Genomic DNA, 21,260 nt, shown 5'->3' with positions numbered 1-21,260 from the left:
CAAACCTCACATGAATTTTTAATGGCCCACTGATTTTATGATTGAGCCAAGGAATCCTTTAATATCTCTGATCTATTTGCTAATTGCTCATAAATTTCCATTTGTCATGTTTGTCCGCATAGACTAACCATCAATTTAGAACTAAAAATTTGGACATTGCTTAGACCAACTTCGATTCACCCAAACTTTGCCCCAAAGCTTCTAAATGTTTGTAAAATCAGTGGTATGAAACCTCCAGGAGTCATGCATCAATAAAGATAAAAGTGTAGAAGCCAACAGCTGTCATTTTTCTAGTGCTAGTGGAAAAATACGAGGAAGCTGTTGGGTTGCACTGTACAAAGCCTTGAATTTTTCTTTTCTAAAAGAGACAATTTGACCATTTCCATCTTTTTTGGATCCTTCACCAGGCCTGAACTGCGCTGAACAAGTAGGAACATGGTTCCTTAACTATGAAGTGGATCAAGCAAGCCCACGACAACAATTATCACATACTACGTGCCTTCTTTGCAAAAAATAAAGATAGGAAAAGAAGAGGAAGAGGAAATTGGCTTGCCAGTTCATTTTAGTTTGTATGTGTCTGAAAAGGATTTGATGTAGTTGAATGGTTGATGAATGCCTTGATAAGTTCCGTTGTCTTAATCTTCTGGATTTTCTTTGTCTTTCTGTTCATCATTGGAATTCTGATCTGCAAATCAGAAGATATATATTTGTTTTTTTTTTATTTGCTTTGCTGTTTCAAAAGCAGATGCTTAACAAAGTAGCTTAAGGCCCAGATTCTCAAAGGAGATACGACGGCGTATCTCCAGATACGCCGTCGTATCTCTGAGTCTGAGCCCTCGTATCTATGCGCCTGATTCTTAGAATCAGTTACGCATAGATTAGTATTAGTCACTTACGCCGTCGGATCTTAACTGCATATTTACGCTGGCCGCAGTACAGATACGCTGTTTACATTAGGCTTTTCCCTGCGAAAAGTTACCCCTGATATATGAGGCGTACATGCGGCGTACCAATGTTAAGTATGGACGTCGTTCCCGCGTTGAATTTTGAAAATTTTACGTTGTTTGCGTAAGTCGTCCGTGAATGGGGCTGGACGTAATTTACGTTCACGTCGAAACCAATACGTCCTTGCGGCATACTTTGGAGCAATGCACACTGGGATATGTCCACGGACCGCGCATGCGCCGTTCGTAAAAAGCGTCATTTACGTGGGGTCACATAACATTTACATAACACACGCCCACATCTTCCACATTTGAATTAGGCGGGCTTACACCGGCCTATTTACGCTACACCGCCTCAACTTACGGAGCAAGTGCTTTGAGAATACTGCACTTGCCCGTCTAAGTTGCGGAGGCGTAACTTAAATAGGATACGTTACGCCCGCACAAAGATGCACGCTCCTACGAGAATCTGGCCCTAAGAATGATAAATAAGAGCTGAGCAACATACAATTTATAGGCTGCTTTTGCTAAGTCACTCTTACATACCAATGTGCTTTGTTGAGGGAGGATGTCCAGTCACACTGCAAGTTCAAAATTCACAAATTATTATCATTGTTACATACCACTAATTAGATTATACTGTAGTCATAATCCTTTTGATCACTTCTGCCACTGAAAAATGTACCCCCTTTCTGACCAGAGCACTTTTTACAATTTGGCATTGCATCGCTTTTTCCCACAAAGCTTTTTTTAGGTGGTATTTGATCACCTCTGCGGTTTTTATTTTTTGTGCTATAAACAAAAAAAGAGCGACAATTTAAAAAAATAAAACAATATTTTTTTTACTTTTTGCTATAATAAATATCCCCAAAAATGTTTTAAAAAAAAAATATTTCTTCATCAATTTAGGCCAATATATTCTTCTACATATTTTTGGTAAAAAAATCGCAATAAGAGTATATTCATTGGTTTACCCAAAAGTTATAGCGACTACAAACTATGGGAAATATTTATGGTATTTTTATGCCATTTTTTTTTACTAGTAATGACAGTGATCTGCGATTTGTAGCAGTACTACAACATTGTGGCGGACAGATTGGACACTTTTGATAAACTTTTGGGACCATTGACATTGATACAGCGATAAGTGCTATAAATATGCACTGATTGCAGTGTAAATGTCACTGGTAGGGCAGGGATTAACACTAGGGGGTGATCAAGGGTTTAAATGTGTGTTCCCTAGATGTGTTCTAACTGTATGGGGATAGGACTGACTGGGGGAGGAGACATATCGTTGTTCCTGCTTAGTAGGAACAAACAATATGTCTCCTCTACCCTGACAGAACAGGGATTTGTGTGTTTACGATATGCGCCCTCTGGCGGCTCATAAAGGGGAAGACGTACCGGTACGGGGTATCACCCTGCTGTGCCATTCTGCCATCCTGAGAGCTGCACTTCCAAAAATCCTTTTATTGAAGCTTCATATGACAAGTGTTTTTTTGGACATCTCTGCATGACCGCAGGGTATTGTTATCATTTATTATGTTATGACATCAGGAAAATAATGTCAGATGGAAACTAACAGAGCAAACAATGAGAAATTATAATATTGCCAGGAAAAAGTTGTCTTTTTGAAACAGTTCTTACACAAACAGCATGATAGAAAACAAGCCATTGTAAAAATGTATGTAAGCTGGACCCAGTAATGAAGGTTCACCCCGATATATCAGAGCTGTAGCTTTATGCAAAGGTGCTATTAGACACCATTACAGACATTATTTTGGTCAAATATTTAATTTTTAATGGTCCCACATTCTGCACAGCAAATATACAGCTAACCAAATGTCTAAAGAAAGGTTCAAAACATGAATTTGTTTTGTTTGTTTATGTACAAATCTAACAATGAATCCAGCCACCTTATTGCTTCTATTGGAGGAGGCTGGAGACAAAGGGAACCACATGTGTTAAATTGATTACGTAGAAATCAGCTGCTGTGAGCCCTGTGCAGGACACACTCCCTGAAGACCCAGATATTTAACTTTTTGCAGATTTGATCACGGTTTTATACTGAGGATGGCAATACACATACTGAGTGTGCAGTTTATCGTCCACAAGGACACTCTGTATTCAGAGTCATTGGATCCTTTTTCCCCAGCTCAAGAAGCAGAACTCCATGTTTTAGCAAGCCTGTGAGATATAAAAAAAAGTATGACCCGGATTCACAAAGCACTTGCGCCGACGTATCTCAAGATACGCCACGCAAGTGCAAATATGCGCCGTCGTATCTGTGCACTGTACCCACAAACTAAGATACGCCTAAAAACAGGCTTAATCCCGCCAACGTAACTTGCCTATGCCGGCGTAGGGTGGGCGCACATTTACACTGGCCGCCTGTTTGCGCTGCCATTGATTAGCCATTCAAATATGCAAATTAGGAAAATACAGCGATTCACCAACCTGCGCCCGCCCGACGCAGGCTACTAGAGGTGCGCGTAAGTTGTACGTCCAGCGTAAAGTTAAGCCCCATAAAGGAGGTGTAACTCAGCAGCAGACATGTAAAGGTCAGAGAACAGAAGCCGGCGGTTTTTACGTAGTTTACGTTGGACGTGTGTCTGGATGGGCGTAAATTACGTTCATGGCGTAGGCAGTGATCCGGCGTATCTTAGGTAGATGTTCCGACGTGGTTATAAGCATGCACACAGGGATGCGTCCACAACACGACACATGCATGGGGAAAGCCCACTTCCACCTACGCCGGCCTGCGCCTTCGGAATCTACACCACGCCGACGCAGCTTTGGGAGCACTGGCTTCCTAAATTCCATGCTTGCCTCTCTGCACTGCGTCGGCGTAGCGTACATTGAGATGCGCTACGGCGGCGTAATGTGTGCCCGTTCTCTGTGAATCCGGGCCTATATATTTATATAGGATAAACTATGTTCCAACTCATGATGGGGCCAGCAGTGGTATGTAGGTGCCATTATCCCAAGGGGGTTTTTCTTTCCCCATTTATTGGAAAAAAGGGATTTCCATTTCCCTTGTGTGTTTCATTTCCTCATATTCTTCTCCTATCCGCTGCCGGGGGAGAGGTATAGGTTTACCTGTTCTCTCCATGCCCATTCGGATGTTATATACATCCATTAGGGTAATCCATGGCAGCGGTGGTTCTTCTGTGTGGCAGTGGCACTGATTGTCTGTTCCCTAAAATAGGGAACGACAATCAGTGATGTATTGCCTACAGCCACGCACCCCTACAGTAAGAATCACTCCCTTAGGGCACACATAACCCCTTAGCGCCACCTAGTGGTTAACCCCTTCACTGCCATTGTAATTTTCACAGTAATCAGTGCATTTTTATAGCACTTTTCGCTGTGAAAATGACAATGGTCCCAAAAATGTGTCAAAAATGTCCGATGTGTCCGCCATAATGTCGCAGTCACGAAAAAAATCACTGATCGCCGCCATTAGTAGTAAAAAAAAAATTATTAATAAAAATGCCGTAAAACTATCCATTATTTTGTAAACGCTATAAATTTTGCGCAAACCAATCGATAAACGCTTATTGCGATTTTTTTATCAAAAATAGGTAGAAGAATACGTATCGGCCTAAACGGAGGAAAACTATTTTTTTATGTATTTTTTGGGGATATTTATTATAGCAAAAAGTAAAAAATATTGTTTTTTTTTTCAAAATTGTCGCTGTATTTTTGTTTATAGCGCAAAAAATAAAAACCGCAGAGGTGATCAAATACCACCAAAAGAAAGCTCTATTTGTGGGAAAAAAAGGATGCCAATTTTGTTTGGGAGCCATGTCGCAAGACCACGCAATTGTCAGTTAAAGCAACGCAGTGCCGAATCGCAAAAAGGGGCAAGGTCCTTAACCACTTCCTGCCCGGTCAGTAGACAATTGACGTCCGGGAAGTGGTTCAGTTATCCTGACTGGATGTCTATTGATGTCCAGCAGGATAACATGCTGGCGCGCACCCGTGGGGGCGCGTAGCACGGTGATCGGTGATGCGGGGTGTCAGTCTGACAGCCTGCATCTCTGATCTCGGTAAAGAGCTTCCGGCGGAGGCTCTTTACCACGTGATCAGCCGTGATGTAAACAGGAAGACCCGTTGATCGGCTCTTCCTCACTCGCGTCTGACAGACGCGAGTAGAGGAGGGCCGATCGGCGGCTCTCCTGACAGGGGGAGTATACGCTGATTGTTTATCAGCGTAGCCCCCCCGCGGATGCCCACACTGGACCACCAGGGAAGCCACCAGGACCACCAGGGAAGGGGGCAACATGTGGATGGCCAGGTATGTACCCCATGGCCATCCACATGTTAAAAAATCTTCTCAATAGATGCCAATCAGTGCCCCAAATTGGCACTGACTGGCAACATGGGCACAACATAAAAAAGTGATGCCCAGCAATGCCACCATTAGTATCAGTGCCACCCTTCAGTGTCCATCAGTGCTACCTCTCAGTGCCCATCCATGCTCATCAGTGCCCACCTCTCAGTGCCCATCCATGCCCATCAGTGCCCACCTATCAGTGTCACCCATAAGTGCCCATCAGTGCCTATGAGTGCCCATCAGTGCTGCATACCAGCGCCGCCTAATAGTGCTCATAAGTGCCGCCTACAGTTGGTGACCGCGATATTGTGTCAATCTCGCTCCCTTTCTCGGCGAGATTGACCACCTACGACCCCCATCGCGGGAGCCAGCGCCGAGCTGGCTTGCCGCGATGGAGACAAAGCCATCATAGAAGTGACGGGGATCCGACTTGGATTCCCGCCAATTCTAGCTTCGGCATTTGGTATGCATTCCTGAGAGGGAGAACTCCACGCCAATTTTTAAATAAAAAACCGACATGGGTTCCCCCCCAGGAGCATACCAGGCCCTTAGGTCTGGTATGGGTTGTAAAAACCGACGTAGGGGGTCCCTCTACAATCCATACCAGACCCGTATCCAAAGCATGCTACCCGGCCGGCCAGGAAAGGAGTGGGGACGAGCGAGCGCCCCCCCTCCTGAGCCGTACCAGGCTGCATGCCCTCAACATGGGGGGTAGGGTGCTCTGGGGCAGGGGGGCACACTGCGGGGGCCCCCACCCCAGAGCACCCTGTCCCCATGTTCATAAGGACAGGGCCTCTTCCCGACAACCCTAGCCGTTGGTTGTCGGGTCTGCGGGCGGGGGGCTTATCGGAATCCGGTACCTACCCAGGTGGTACCTACCCATGTGGGTAGGTACCGGAGCATGATGGGACTGTGAGGTCTATATAAGTCGGATGCAAACCGTGCACCCGTCATTGCAGCGAGAAGAGGCGTCAGGTCAACATCGGAAGAAGGGAGAAGAAGAGAAGAAGAAGAAGACGTCACAGAACAGCGGGCTGGCCGCCTGCTAGTAATTGAGCTAACACATGAAGATAGCGGTGGCCAGCCCTGAAGGAGAAGGCACCGGACAGCGGGAGAAGAACCGGGGTGTGCCGAGTCAACAGCGGAGAGCGGCGAAGATAGAAGAAGACCCCCCGAGAGCGGAGAAGACCCCCGGAGAGCGGAGGAGACCCCCTGGAGAGCAGAAGACCCCCCGGAGAGCGGAAGAAGAAGCCCCCCCTGCTAAAAGAGCTAAAGAAGACAGGGGGGGCCCCCGGAGCAGACCAATAAATTATTTTAAATACCCTGTGTCGTGTGTTTATTAACTTTAACACTTTGCCTCCAGGTCCCCCATATCCATTCACTTAGGGTGGGGGGCCGGTATCTGGGGGCCCTCTTATTTGAGGGGCTCCCAGATTCCGATAAGCCCCCTGCCTGCAGACCCCGACAACCAACGACCAGGGTTGTCGGGAAGAGGCCCTGTCCTTAACAACATGGGGACAGGGTGCTCCTTTCCTGGCCGGCCGGGTATCGTGCTTTGGATACGGGTCTGGTATGGTTTGTAGGGGGACCCCCTACGTCGGTTTTTCGGCGTAGGGGGGGTCTCCTTACAACCCATACCAGACCTAAGGGCCTGGTATGCTCCTGGGGGGGGGGACCCATGTCGGCTTTTTATTTAAAAATTGGTGTGGAGTTCTCCCTCTCAGGAATGCATACCAAATGCCGCAGCTAGAATTGGCGGGAATCAAAGTCGGATCCCCGTCGCTTCTATGATGCGCTCGCTGGAATGTGCTTTGTCTATTCCAGCGAGTGCGAGATGTCGGCACCATGTCGCCGAGAATCAGCGCGATGCTGTCGTGCTAGAAACACAATATCGCGGTCACCTACTGTACGCCAGCGTATCAGTAGATACGCCGGCGTACTTGATCTGTGGATCTGGCCCAAACAACATAGGCAGGGCCTTACTACAAGAATTACAACACTTCAGAGGATACAGTAGTTTAAAACTGGAAAATAGTAGGAAAAGTTTATTAAGGGATAATAGGCCTTACCAGTTTGTACCTAACTTTTTACTATGGGGATGGGGGGGAGAAATTAATGTGACAGATATAGCTGAAGGTGGCTTGAGTGCACATTGATCTTGCACTTTGTTTTATTTTTCTTTCTGCCGCAAACAAAAATCAAAGTCAAGAACGGATGATCAGTAACAAATGAATGTTTTTCTTATGAGCACCCGAAACTATAAAAAAGGCTCTATCAGAATAAAAAGAATCAAGGAACCCTAAAAATAAATAAAAACACAAAAAATGCTTCCCCTAAAACAAAAGCCATTTTTAAAGGGAAGTTTTTCAGCAAAAAATTCCCAATAGACAACAGACAATGTCAAAAGACAACATACCTCCAAATATAAAAAAAACAAAATACCACCCTCTGAAACAAAAGGCCTATTTTTTTCAATGGAAAAACTGGTAGCAAAAAAAGATGTACTATGAAAGGGACAGCAGCTAAAAGTGACCATTGACCTCAAATTCATCACTGGATAAAATTAAAGACAAAAAGCCCCCAGTAAAAAGAAAAAGACAGCAAGGGGTTGATTTCATAAAGAACAAGCATTTAGAATAAAAGTACAGTTGTTTAACCCCAATTTCCTTCTAAGTAGTTTGCCAGCTTTTCCTTATCAACCCTACAAAAGCTTTGAATACACTGATATTATGGCTGCTTTATGCTGCTTTGTGCCCCCTCCTCCTTTTATGAGGGAGTGGGCTTATTCAACAGTCCCCCCTTTGGTCCTTTTAAACTTCTAAACCTGTTGTTAACCATAGTTTCAAAGGCAAGGCAGTGCATTATGGTTTTAGGAAAACTTTCCTGGGCAAATATGCATATAAATTTGCAAGCACCGCATATTTCTAACCTGTAGTACTCACCTCAAACCCATGGTAATTGTCAATTGCTAATGAAAGGTTTACATATTAAGTTACCCACAGTCCAAAATGCTAGGCATGGGTACCATGAAACATTATTATCCATTTATTTCTGTTTGATCAGCTGGGTTGGAAATTCCAGGGTAATTACATTTGCTTACCAGAGATAAGACAAAATCAAGGTTGGTCCAACCTCTTCTTGAACCTCTTCTTGCCTTCCAAAATTACGAATTGGTTTGTTACTGTTATAAGTGGCCTTACTGACCAATAGTGATGCTCAGGACATAAAACATGGCTGGGCTAAGATCTTCTTTTACAGGAAACATCTACATTACCTCAAAGTTCTGCTACTTATATATTTGAACATACTGATCATTTTGACATATGGCTTTGCCCAAAATGTATTTTAGTCTGTGTTCAATTTGAATTGCCTAGGCTTGTAAAAGGTTTGCTGTAAATGACTTACTCTATGCCATTTCCATCCAGTAGAGATTGGTATGTTGTAATCTCCTGTTCCAGATGTGTTTTCTTGTCCATGAGAAGTCGATACTCCTCATTCTGACTTTGAAGCTGACTTACTATCTGATCCAATTGGCTTTCAACATTATTGATTACTTGCTGTAGCAGAGCAAGCTCTGAGACATAATAAGTCTGTTTCTCCTGTAAGGTGTCCTCCAGTGTTGATATCTAGAATACAGTTATCATGAGGTCTATATTTAATACACTAGGTGACTGCAGTATAATATTTCACAATCTTGTCACTAGTGTGATTAGCATAGAAGTTTTATTTCAATACAAATAGCTTTTTGCATTAATAGAAATACTGTATTATTTGGTCTTAAATGCTTTTTTGCCTTTTGTTTTTGTATTTTAAAAGGAAACTAGACAATTCCCAAATTTCACATTCAAATGGTACATTTATAAAATTGTAAAACAGTAAATAAATGAGGCACAGAGGTACATATTGTCATATGATGATAAGCGATAAGAAGTTTGTGATATGAACAGGGGTGCCTAGTGCACAAGTGATGTACAGTTCAAGGTGGTAGGATGATCTGAATATCAATACTAGACATTCCCAGTAGCAAGGACCATTATGATATATTTTTTGCATTCCTTACCAGCATAGCACCATGAATCATGAGCTTCCTATTTTACTTAATCAAATTCATATGCAGCATTTTCCAATAGTGTACTGACCTACAGTATCGTCATATAAATAATATATTTACCATGTAGTGTTCACTTTGCAGTTCTATCGCCATAGTTTGCAAAGAATGTTTCACATCAATACATTCAGTATCTGCTGACTGCAACTGCTCAAAGCCAGAGCTCACTTCTTGGTTTAGCTTCTTACTCTGTAAGGATCAAAAGCCACATTTCACATTTCAGACAGAGCATGTAAACTGTAAAAAGCAATTCAGCAATAAACAGAAGTCTAAATTGATATGCTTCTCATAAGAATCCATTCATCTGTAGGGCAATGTCCAAGCAGGTGTGTGAAATTTTTATTTGTAATATATTTCCCAATAATTACATTCTTGGCTTTAAAAATGTACAGGCCTTACATGCCCACCTTGATCCTCTCAGAAACTTCAGCTTGGTACACGTGCATTGTTTGTGCAGGTACACATCTACCTCTGGTGACATGGATCAATAATGCTTTGCACTCCCTGCATATGTGCATAGAAACATCAACTTGGAGTTGAATTTGGAAAGATGGAGCCACAAGGTTGTGTTTCATCTGACCATTACCAGCGGTGTTCCCAATTATTGACCACAATGGAAGTCAGAAGTCCCATACCCATTGTGTGAGCTCCTATGAGTGGAATAGTGGCATTATTTTCCCTAGGCTTCTCTATGGCACAAAGCACTAGCCATTTCCTGCAAATTACTTCCCTTTTACTTTCAGTGTTGACAATAACTAAAGTGCTGTATGTGTGAGGCTGTGGATAGTGATAGCTCTCACTTTACTTTCTTAGGTTTTTTATTTATTATTACTTTCAGATACCATATGATTTTTGGTGTATGCTTTACTGCAACTTCCTATGGTTATGGCATTGAATTAAGTTCTGGCATATTTGCCCAATTGAAAAAAACACAACATTTAGGTAGAATAAAATTACCAAAAGAAGATCCTGAAAGGTGGTGATGAGCAGTAGCAGCCAATCCACGCTCCTGTACCTGTACCATATCTATCTGCAAACATTTAAATTCCATCCACTATTAAACTGTCAGTGAATGATTCTGCAATTTTGACACTCATGGATTTTTTCAAATTTCAAATACTACATAACCTGCTGGCAATACTAGTCAAATTTAAAAAGTCCAAAATGTTTGTGCTTATGTTATGATAAGGAAGCTTCTTATTCAGGCATATTCTTTACAGTTGTGGGTATAGAAAGAAACAGTTACTTAGAAGCCCATGATATTATTTCCACCAAAATCATTTGAGACACAATGAAAAATTCAATCTCTGAGTAAACTTTAATGCAAAGTAGACCTAGATAGTGTGTTCTCAAACAGAGGGCTTTTTGGTCAAAAATATATTTTATGAAATAAACATTTAAAATGATTGTATTTTAAGACATAAAGTATAGGGGGTTACCCGTTGCTGAAAATGTTTTTCAAGTTCCCTCAGGTTGTTCTCTGATAGTTTTTCATATTCTTCTCGAATACCAGACAATGCTTTGTTGAGATCAGCAGATGGGGAAGCTTCTACCTCCACACTGACTCTAATCCCAAACTGAGATGTTAAAGAGTTTATCTCCTATTTAAAGAAGAGAAGATCAGAGAAGGTTAGAACTTATAACCAAAAATGTGCATACAAGTTGTATTTCCAGTCAGCTTTTTTGGACGTGTCCAGAAGTCAACAAGTGTAATTCATACGTCACCTGTTCACTGTCCCTCCTCATCTTCAACATCTCTTGCTGAAGTTTGTCAACTTCAGATTCCAGTTTAACTGACTGGTCAATAAACCCTTCCAAAATACTACGCAGTCCAACTGAATCAGCATCAATACTGCTTCTCAAATTTAGCTCCATCTCATACCTTTAACAAAATATAAAAAGGGCCTTCATAAAACAACAGTTTAAAAAAGGATTGGTTTAAATTTACATTTACAAAACTTCCATTCTAGTTTTCAGTTGAATTCAAATGATTGAATCACCACTGGATTCTTAAATCTCTAGGTAGGTATATAACAAATTAGACATGTGCATTTGTTTTCGTCCGAATGCAGTTTCGTCCGAATTTATGGGATTTTTCCATTCGTTTTAACAAATGATAACAAACGTGCAGAATCCGAAATCCGAAGGATCGTTGTGACAACAGTTCGATATAGATGGAGGATTCGACATGACGGTGACAATAGCGATCTCTGTCTATTGAACCTGCAGGTGAATGTGCCTAACCTAACTCTATTAGTCCAAGATTATTCGACACAGAGAGAAAAGACTCAACATCAAGATTGGACGAAGCAGATAAAAACATACGATCAATGCAAGCAGACATTTATAGTTAAATGCTCCACCCATAGGCTATAGAAGAATTCTAATGTTGGTTGACTAGTAATAATAATTAATAAATATAATTATTACTAGTCATACAACATTGGAGTTCTACTATAGCTTGTGGGTGGAGCATTCGACCGGAAATGTACAATTGCGGTGTCATACAGTTTAGCTGCCTTGTCTAATCTTCTTAGAACATTCGACAGACACTATAAGCCTTCAATTGACAGATTCGACCATCATTCGGATTTTCAGACTAATACATTTATTTTACTAAACTAAATACCGGTAAATAAAAACTAATTTCGGGAGTAACTAAATAAATTTATTTTTCGGATGAAAGCGAAATTCCAAAATGAAATATTTCAGTGTGCACATGTCTATAACACATTAGGTATTATGTGCAAAGGTTTAAAATAAGCTCAACTATATTAGCATGTTTTTTTTTTACTACTAGTGAGTAAATGTATCCAGATTAGACAATATGGTAATCTGTCATCAATTAAGTTAACTGGTAAAAAGGTTCATTGGACCTCCTACCAGTTAACCTTTACAAATTATCATCTAAGTCTTACACCCATTCTCACTGTTCTCAAGCCACCAAGCCAATGGGCTAATAAAATGTATTTTATTATATACGTTCAGCACAGATATGTCTGCAGGGCACCTTAATGTTTACTCCACACTACTCCTTCATGTCATTAATAAAATGCAGACCATGGTGTCTGCATGATCTTTGGGGTATTCTGTGCATAACGCTGCAGGCAACACTGTGATAGGAAGACAATTTAGTCCCATGACTTTGACAGGTCATGTGACTGAGCTTTCCTTCTCATGGTACTTTTCCCCCTATTAGTTTATTTTTTACTTGCTTTAGAGTCTCATAGCAAAGTAAGTGGAAAGCATATTTGTAAAATATTTAGTTGCCCTGGACAATTTTTTTTTTAAGCAAGTGGTTTTGGATAGGGTAAGGTCATACTACTGCTTTATACTGTACATCAGCCCCAAGGTTTTAACATTCTCCTAAAATAGAATGGTACTGGTAAGAACCCAGGGCCAGATTCACAAAGCACTTACGCCGGTGTATCTTGAGATGCGCAGCGTAAGTGTAAATATGCGCCGTCGTATCTATGCGCCGTATCCCCAAAACCAGATACGCCTGAAAACCAGCTTTTTCCGACCAACGTAAAAAGATTACACCGGCGCATCGTGGGGCGCAAAAATATGCTAGACGCACCATTGTTTTGCTAGGCAAATATGCAAATGAGGGAGATACGGCGATCCACAAAAGTACGTTTGTGCGGCGCAGGCTACGCCCTGTGCGCATCAGCTGTACGTCCGGTCTAAAGTTACCCCTCATAAAAGCAGCTTTAACTTTGCACCAGATTTGTGCAGGTCAGCTAAAGCAACACCGTTAGGGACGAGCTGAGCACACACACTTGCAGGACAACAATCTGTATGCCAACATGCCAGGGGCATCCATGGTCTTAGCTATACTAGTGGCTTTAGATGCGCGTAGAAGGAGGAGGGAACAGAGGAGGAGGAGGAGGGCACCGGAGAGGATATACCGACCACGCATAGATGTCATAGATGTCTTTGGCATGGCTGATTCTGAGGTGTTTCGCATCTTCAGATTCACCCCTCATGCCATCATGGAATTAACCACAACCCTGAAAGATGACATCACCAGCCCAACACAACGCTCACTGGTCAAGGTACTGGCAACACTCCATTTCCTCGCCAGTGGCTCTTTTCAGCGTACACGTGGAGTTGTGGCTGGGATGTCACAATCCTCCATGAGCAGATGTGTGCACCAGGTTATCCCCGCAATCCTCAGATGCATGGCCAACCAAATCATCAAACCCACCCAGGAGGACCTGCGGGTGAAGGCAATGCATGATTTCTACAGAATTGCAGAATTCCCACGCACTGTGGGGGCCATTGATTGCACACATGTGGCACTACAGCCCCCCCGTGAGACAGAGCACATATACCGTAATCGGAAGCACTGGCATTCCATCAACGTACAGGTGATAGTCGATGCCCAATGCCTCATATGGCACGTCCGTGCCAAACACTCAGGATCCAGCCATGACAGCTACATATACTGTCAGAGCCCCATCCCAATGGAATTCGAACAGAACATGTATTGGGACAGCTGGCTGGTTGGTGAGTGACATGGGTGTCAGGCATGACTGCCCCCCCCCCCCATGATGCAGACATCACGAGGGGCACATGCATGACTAACATCCTCCTGTCTTTTCCCTTCCAGGTGACTCTGCATATGCACTTGGACCCCATCTCATGACTCCATTCCGGAACCCCCATACCCCAGGAGAGGAAAGATACAATGAAGCACACGCACGTACCCGTGGAGTGGTGGAACGCACCTTTGGCCTTTCTGAAGTCCTGTTTCCGATGCCTGGATAAGTCTGGGGGTACTCTGTTGTATTCCCCAAACTTCTTGTGCTAGATCATCGGTGCATGTTGCATGCTGCACAACTTCGCCGTGAGAAATGGCCTGGAGATTGAGCTACGTGATGACCTGACCCCCGAACCACACAATCCCCCCTGACTGAGGGTACCCCGTCTTCTGAGGGAGCAGCGGTCAGGAGACGCCTTGCAGAAGGCATCTTTGCACGTTAAACCCACACATTAATCATGGCACAAGGAGAATGCACGCATGCACACCACTGTGGTCCCTAGCACACACACCCCACATCCTCATCAAATTGGATTAGACTAAAGTACACTGCACGGTACTAGGGAGCAGCAACGCCACGCCAAGGCTCCAATTATGTCACTATACATTCATACACCATTCACACGGACCTGGGATCACTTCTCATTGGTCCTGGGGAACCCTTCTCCACCACAAATTAGGGTGACACCCCTTTTCCGGCAGGAATGTCACCCCCACAATCATACATCATTCACAAACATAAAACAAATCATAATCACAGTAAAAAAAACAAAAAATAAATAAAACACTGAAAACAAAAAAACACAAAAAATGAACGTTGTTGGCGTGACCCACGCCTGGTCCGGCCATGGCCACGGCCCCTTAGGGGAGACTCATGGGGGGGGGGAATCAGGGGAAGGAGGAGCATCCTCTGGTCTCTGCCCACCTGCCGGCCTGCCCTCCAAGGCCACATCAATTCTGTTGAGGCCAACATTGAGGGCTGCCGTATTGGCCTGGACTGCCTGGGTCAGGGCACACACCTCCTGACCCACGCCTGCTGTGGCGGTCTGCATTTCATTAAAGCAGTTTATGAGAGCCAGGGAGTTACAGCTCATGTCCATCACTGACTCCTTGATGGAGGCCAGGCTCTCCTCCATCCGGGCCAAAGTCTGGGTGACCTGACCCAGATGGCGGGTCTGAAGGGCCTGGTCCCTCCGCAGATTTTCAGGCAGAAAGTCTGCCACCCCCTGGTCTTGTGGGTCGCCTTCCTGCCTCCAGATGAGGCTTGTGGCCTGGGAGTAGGAGAGACCCCTGGGGGGAAGCCCTGTTGGGGAAGGAGTGGGAGGGGCTTGCCCTGATGGAGGCCTGACTGCTGCCAGCCACAGGGGGAGCCTCCTCCGAATGGAGAAGTACCTCATTGGCACTGGTGACCTCCTCCCCCTCAACCTCCTCCTCCTCATCCTCCTCCTCATCCTCCTTATGAGGTGAGCTGTGGCCACTCCCCTCCCCTGAGGACTCCGGGCTTGCCTGGGTGTCTTCTTCAGACTGATGTCCGGTGGAGGCTGCGGACTGGCCAGATGGCCCAGCACCCTCCTGCACATCTGTGGATGACACAAAACATTCACAGGTTGGAGGATCCACACACTTGTCACATATTCCCTCCCCCCCAACACATGCTACTCGCCAGATAGGGAAAAAAAACGTACCTGTCCTCACGGCCTCCTTGGATTCATAGCCAGGCAGGCCCTCCACTTGCTGCCTGTGGAAGCACTGGGCCACTGCACGCTCCTCAGCAGTCAGCCTAATATTGCAAGGTGGTCCCCCTCCAGTGCCCCTGGAATGTGCTGTAATCTTGGCCAGCTTCCCACGGACCACGCAGCGGAGGTCATTTATATTTTTTTGGATTCCACTGCGGCTCGCATTGACATCGTCGGTGATGTCCTGCAGGATCTGCTTCCTCCTGGCCGGGGTGGTGTCCCAACTCTCAGGGCCATGCAAAAACCGCCCATGTAGGGTAATGGCCATGGTAAGAATCTCCTTCTCCCGCAGAGAGAAGTTCAACTTCCTCTTCCTTGTTGCCATCTCTGCAACAAACAATCACCAAAAACAGACAGCAAAAACAGACAGCAAAAACAGACAGCAAAAACAGACAGCAGAAATAGACACCAAAAACAGACACCAAAAACAGATACCAAAAACAAACAGCAAATACAATCTCCAATAACACTCTCCAATAAGACTTTCCAATAACACTCCGACACAAACCAACAAACACCAACAGACAACAGAACAAAAGCACCTAGCTTCAGGAAGGGAAACACATGGATGTACTTTTGCAATGGAAGGGCGTATGTCTGGGCCTATTTATGCACTGGGTGTATCTCACTAAGTACGCCGGGCCTAGTTCCTATCTCACTGATTGCGCCGGGCCGAGTTCTGAGCATGCGCAGTGAGGCGCAGAACATAGTCAGCGTCATGCGCGCATGCGCAGTCCGGCCGGCCCTTAATTTGCATGGGGTCACGGCTCATTTCAATGGAGCACGCCCACTTCCTTCCCACTTTCAATTACCCCCCCTTACGCCTTGTAATTTACGTTACGCTGGCGCATATTTGGACGCAAATACTCTGTGGATACGGTACTTGCGTCTCTAAGTTGAGCCAGCGTAACGGAAATGAGATGCCCTACGCCGGTCTATATATGCGCCAATGTACGTGAATCTGGCCCCCATTTGCTATGTGACTAGAGAAAATAGTTTTTTTTTCATCAAATCAGTCATACACAATGAACATTGGTTTGCCGTAAACTTACTTGATTTAGGGGTTTATGGTTTCAGTAGATTGATATACTTATCAGTAATCTTTATCATTTATTCTAACCATATGTCTGTATGTTGAAATTCTAATTTTATTTTAATGTTGTCTTTTTTTATTACTGTTTACTTATTAACTTTATAGCACCAACTTACTTGTTATTGTAGTCATCAATAGCCAGTCTAGCATTGTCAATATTCCTGATTATACCCACATTGTTTGTAAAGACTTTAGAGGTCTGTAAGACATAAGCTTATATGATTCATGCAGTTAATGCACATTTTCCAATTACAGATAAGGCTAGCTATGCTCAGTTTTTTTTAAGAGCAAAATCATATGACCAAATTACAGTTGTCATATATGCCTTGTATCAAGTTTTTGGATGGCCATATGTTAAATCAGCAGATTTAGATTTTCTGTATGGTGCTAAATTTGTCACTTCAACAATGTAGCTCTTTAGTGATGATCCAGTCATAGCTAGTGAAAAACATATTTAGCCAGATTCACGTATGGCGGTGTATCTTTATGCCGGCGTAGCGCATCCCATTTGCACTACGCCGACGTAACATAGTCATAGGCAAGTACTGTATTCACAAAGCACTTGCTCCCTAAGTTACGTCGGCGTAGCGCAAATGGCCCGGCGTAACCCCGCCTAATTCAAAGTAGGCATGTAGTGGGCGGGCTACATTTAAATTACCCGTGACCCCATGTAAATGAGGGCCATTCGTACGGCGCATGCGCGCGCATGCTCAGAATCACATCGCAAATACTCCCTTTGTCACGACGTCGGCTCAGTGCTTTCGACGTGAACGTAACCTACGCCCAGCCCCATTCACGTACGCTTACGCAAACAACATAAAATACGACAGCTGTTCCATCGTCCATACCTTGCATGGGCTGCGTCATCTTTTTGGTGGTTTATCTTTACGCCGGCGTATGTCTTACGTAAACGTTGTATCTTACTGCGACGGGAGTACGTACGTTCATGAATCGGCGTATCTTGCTCATTTACATATTTGACGCGTAAATCCACGTACACGCCCCTAGCGGCCAGCGTAAATATGCACATAAGATACGACGGCATAGGAGACTTACGCCGGTCGTATCTTAGCCAAATTTAAGCGTATCTGGTTTCCAGAATACGCTTAAATATACAACGGCACGCATTCAGACTTGACTTGGCATCTACTGATACGCCGTCGTAAGTCTTACTGAATCCGGCTAATAGACTATGTGATTAATTAATAATGTAAAGGATCTGCATCACATGGTTCAAAAGCATCTTATAGGTTTTATCTAGGAGCCTAACCAATTAGCAGAGAACAGTTGAGTAACCAGCCACTGTACTGTTTAGTCATTAATCTGCACCAATTCCACCTTTATCGCAATAAGATACAAACTGTCACCTTATACAAATGCTTATGAAGAGAGTGTAAAAGAGAGTAAAAGGTGAATCTGATGTGCTGTGCTCAAGAGAAACAAACCATTTACGTATGGAAAAAAAATAATAAACCATATAAATGTAAAAAGATAAGTGTAGTATTTCTTTGAATCATAAAATGTGCATATGAAATTTCCTAGTGCAAATTACTTGTGTATAAATTGTGCTATATGCACAAACATAAGTCCGAAATGGAGACTGCATCAAATATATCAGAAAGTTATATAAAAAAAAAGGCAAGTAAATAGTCCAAAATATATGAAACTAATGAATAAAAAAGAAAAGTGCTCAGCATGCTCAATGATGGTGACATTAACCACTAGCCGACCAGCTCATGCAGATATACTGCGACAGGTCGGCTATCCTGCGCAAATCACCATACTAGCAGGCGGTGTAGCCGTGGGTACCCGCAGTAGCGTACCCGTGGGTCGGGCAGAGTTGATGTCCGCTGGTGACCCGTGATCGAGGTGAGGAGAGGCAGAACGTGGAACTGTATATGTAAACATCCTGGCAGATGACGTGACAGAGATCTACTGTTCCCAGTAATTGGGAACAGTGATCTCTGTCATATCCCAGGCAGCCCACCCCCCTCCTACAGTTGGAACATACCCAGGGAACACACTTAACCCCTTATCACCCCCTAGTGTTAACCCCTTCCCTGCCAGTGTCATTTTAACATTAATTAGTGCATTTTTATAGCACTGATCAATGTAATAATGTCACTGGTCTCCAAAAGGTGTCCTATTTGTGGGGAAAAAAAGGACATGCATTTTCCTTGGGTACAGAGTCGCACAACCGCACAATTGTCAGTTAAAGAGATGCAGTGCCGTATTGCAAGAAATGGCCTGGTCATTAAGGGGGCAAATGCTTCCGGGGCTGAAGTGGTTAACAGGACTGTATTATCTTCATACCACCAATGTTATATTTCAAATAGAACATTTCAAAGAGCCTAACTAGGGAGCAATCCCATACTCTCTAGGTAGTCTGCCTGAGCTATTTACATTTTCCTTTCTTAATTTTAGCCTCTAGGAAAGATTTTCCAGATATGGGGATACATGATTAACTAAAAGCAAATCTATTGTTCACTTTTCTAGGGAAGTTGTGCCTTGCGAATACATTTTCCCCAGAGCTTAGTGAATGAGTTGAGGCTCTGATGCCTTCCATCATCCAATCATGTGCATGTTAAATGCTGTTTTTTGTGGGTATTTTTGCCACAGTGGAATTTCAACAGTGCAACTTCCTTTGCAACCCCAATGGAGAAATATTTCATCAGACTTTGTAAAGAAACATAAATTACAGCTTGCTGTTAGCAACATTTTTTTAAAGATGGTCCAATTAACAATACGCATTGTTCTGATGTTGTTAAATGGAAATAAGGTCTAGGTAAAAATGTAACATCATTGTTTTATAAAACTAATTGCAAAACTAACGTTATATACAATAACTTTTTTATGTACAAAATATTGTAGCATGTATTCATATCTCAGGGATATAAATCCTTGAAGGTTTTCTCACTTCTCTAAAAATTCTTCATGACATGTACCCCTCATAGCATACTTATCCTCCAAAACTTGTTTTAAATACAAATAACTGTATTCATTTGTAATACTATTGCTTAGATGGTCAACTGAAATTGCTATATAAAGAAAATAAAAAAAGTATATATTGTAGCATATTTGTTCTGAATTAGGTATAAAAGTATTAGGTGCTTATACTGTACCTGGTTTTGGAGCTTTTGAATTTCCTCTAAGTACTGGCTGCGGTCTGCAGGCATGCTGGGAGCATTGTTTTCATACCATTTTGCTATCTTCTTCTCAAAACTTTCATTATGCTGCTCCAGAAAATTAACTTTTTCCACATAGCAAGACAGCCTTTCATTTAGATGTCTCATGGTCTTTGTTTGATTGAATTCAAATGGATTATAATTGTTGTGCTTATCATAGACCCTGGAGTTTCTTAAACAATTATTATGACAATATTCATTATATCCATGGCTCACAGGTGAAGGCTTAAAGACTGGGATCGCTTTACATCTGTATGATGTTTTCCAGTGACCACTATGCAGAAAAGCATTGGGGCTTCCATGAGAGAATGCTTTTGGGTCTACTTTATAGTACATATAAGATCTTCTATGATGAGATTCTTGGAGACCTCCATAACAAAAAAATTGTGATTGTCTGGTAGTTTTAGAGCGTCCTCCATGACTGGATCTGGTAAAACATCCATGGCTTGAGTGTCTTGACATTTGAAGCAACGGATAACCCATGTGAGATATATTCTTGTGGGACCTAGCTGAAGAATAGCTGTGCTTCTCTCCTTTGTTCATGGCGATTGTAGGAGTCCAGGCAAGTCACTGAATCCAGACAAGCCTATGAATAAAATAGAAAAGCTTTAGTGTAATCTTTTTTATAACATGTTCAGCAAGCGTCTGAGAATGTTGACTAACCTTTATAAGAATTTTATTAGCATCCAATTCCTTTTTAATTTATTTTTAATCTTTCTAGTTGTCGAACTCAACTAGTTTAGATGAAAAAAGTTAGCGAAAATTCAAATAAATAGTAACGAATCTTATAATACAAGACATGCTTAAAGCGGTGGTTCCCCCTTAAAAACAACTTTTTTTTATTCCACTGGCCCCCCACATTACAATCGAATTAAGGCTATTATTTTTTTTTTGCTGCTGTACATACCTTGATACAGCATCTTCACCCGTGCATCCGGGTTGCGAGTCCCGCGGGAGTGGGCGTTCCTCACATGTGTTTGATTGACGTTTTTCCCAAAAACGAGCTCTCCCCCCGTCGCGTGAGCCGCGTCACGATTGGCGAAAGGAGCTGAACGGCGATGCGCATGCGCAGTATAGCGCCGACTCGCCGTTCGGCTCCTTTCGCCAACCGTGACGCGGCTTACGCGACAGGGGGGAGCTCGTTTTCCCGAAAAACGTCAATCAAACACATGTGAGGAACGCCCACTCCCGCGGGACTCGCAACCCGGATGCACGGGTGAAGATGCTGTATCAAGGTATGTACAGCAGCAAAAAAAAAATAATAGCCTTAATTCGATTGTAATGTGGGGGGCCAGTGGAATAAAAAAAA

At 43.3% G+C, this 21,260-nt stretch overlaps 1 protein-coding gene across 1 annotated transcript; it reads right to left on the bottom strand.

The window, feature by feature from the left end:
- Positions 1-1,421: 1,421 nt before the first annotated feature.
- Positions 1,422-20,494, bottom strand: LOC120918336 (keratin, type I cytoskeletal 19-like). Its single transcript, XM_040329876.1, has 7 exons — positions 19,889-20,494; positions 16,883-16,965; positions 11,117-11,273; positions 10,831-10,992; positions 9,455-9,580; positions 8,689-8,909; positions 1,422-1,525 (listed from the first exon to the last, which is right to left on the bottom strand). The coding sequence occupies exons 1-7, from the start codon at positions 20,492-20,494 to the stop codon at positions 1,483-1,485; spliced, it is 1,398 nt and encodes a 465-aa protein (XP_040185810.1). The 3' UTR covers positions 1,422-1,482.
- Positions 20,495-21,260: the final 766 nt, after the last annotated feature.

Source organism: Rana temporaria, chromosome 12 (assembly GCF_905171775.1).
Source record: "Rana temporaria chromosome 12, aRanTem1.1, whole genome shotgun sequence".
NCBI classification, from domain to species: Eukaryota; Metazoa; Chordata; class Amphibia; order Anura; family Ranidae; genus Rana; species Rana temporaria.
The sequence above is the reverse complement of the archived record's forward strand: the minus strand, read 5'-3'. Positions and strand labels throughout refer to the sequence as shown.

Bases quoted from the DNA above. Each gene is read 5' to 3' on its own strand.
- LOC120918336 (XM_040329876.1), bottom strand. From the start codon at position 20,494: ATGAACAAAGGAGAGAAGCACAGCTATTCTTCAGCTAGGTCCCACAAG. The intron at 11,274-16,882 runs GTAAGTTGGTGC...ATTTTGTTAAAG, and splicing joins ATTGATGACTACAATAACAA to GTATGAGATGGAGCTAAATT. The intron at 1,526-8,688 runs GTAAGTCATTTA...TTGAACTTGCAG, and splicing joins CTGGATGGAAATGGCATAGA to TGTGACTGGACATCCTCCCT.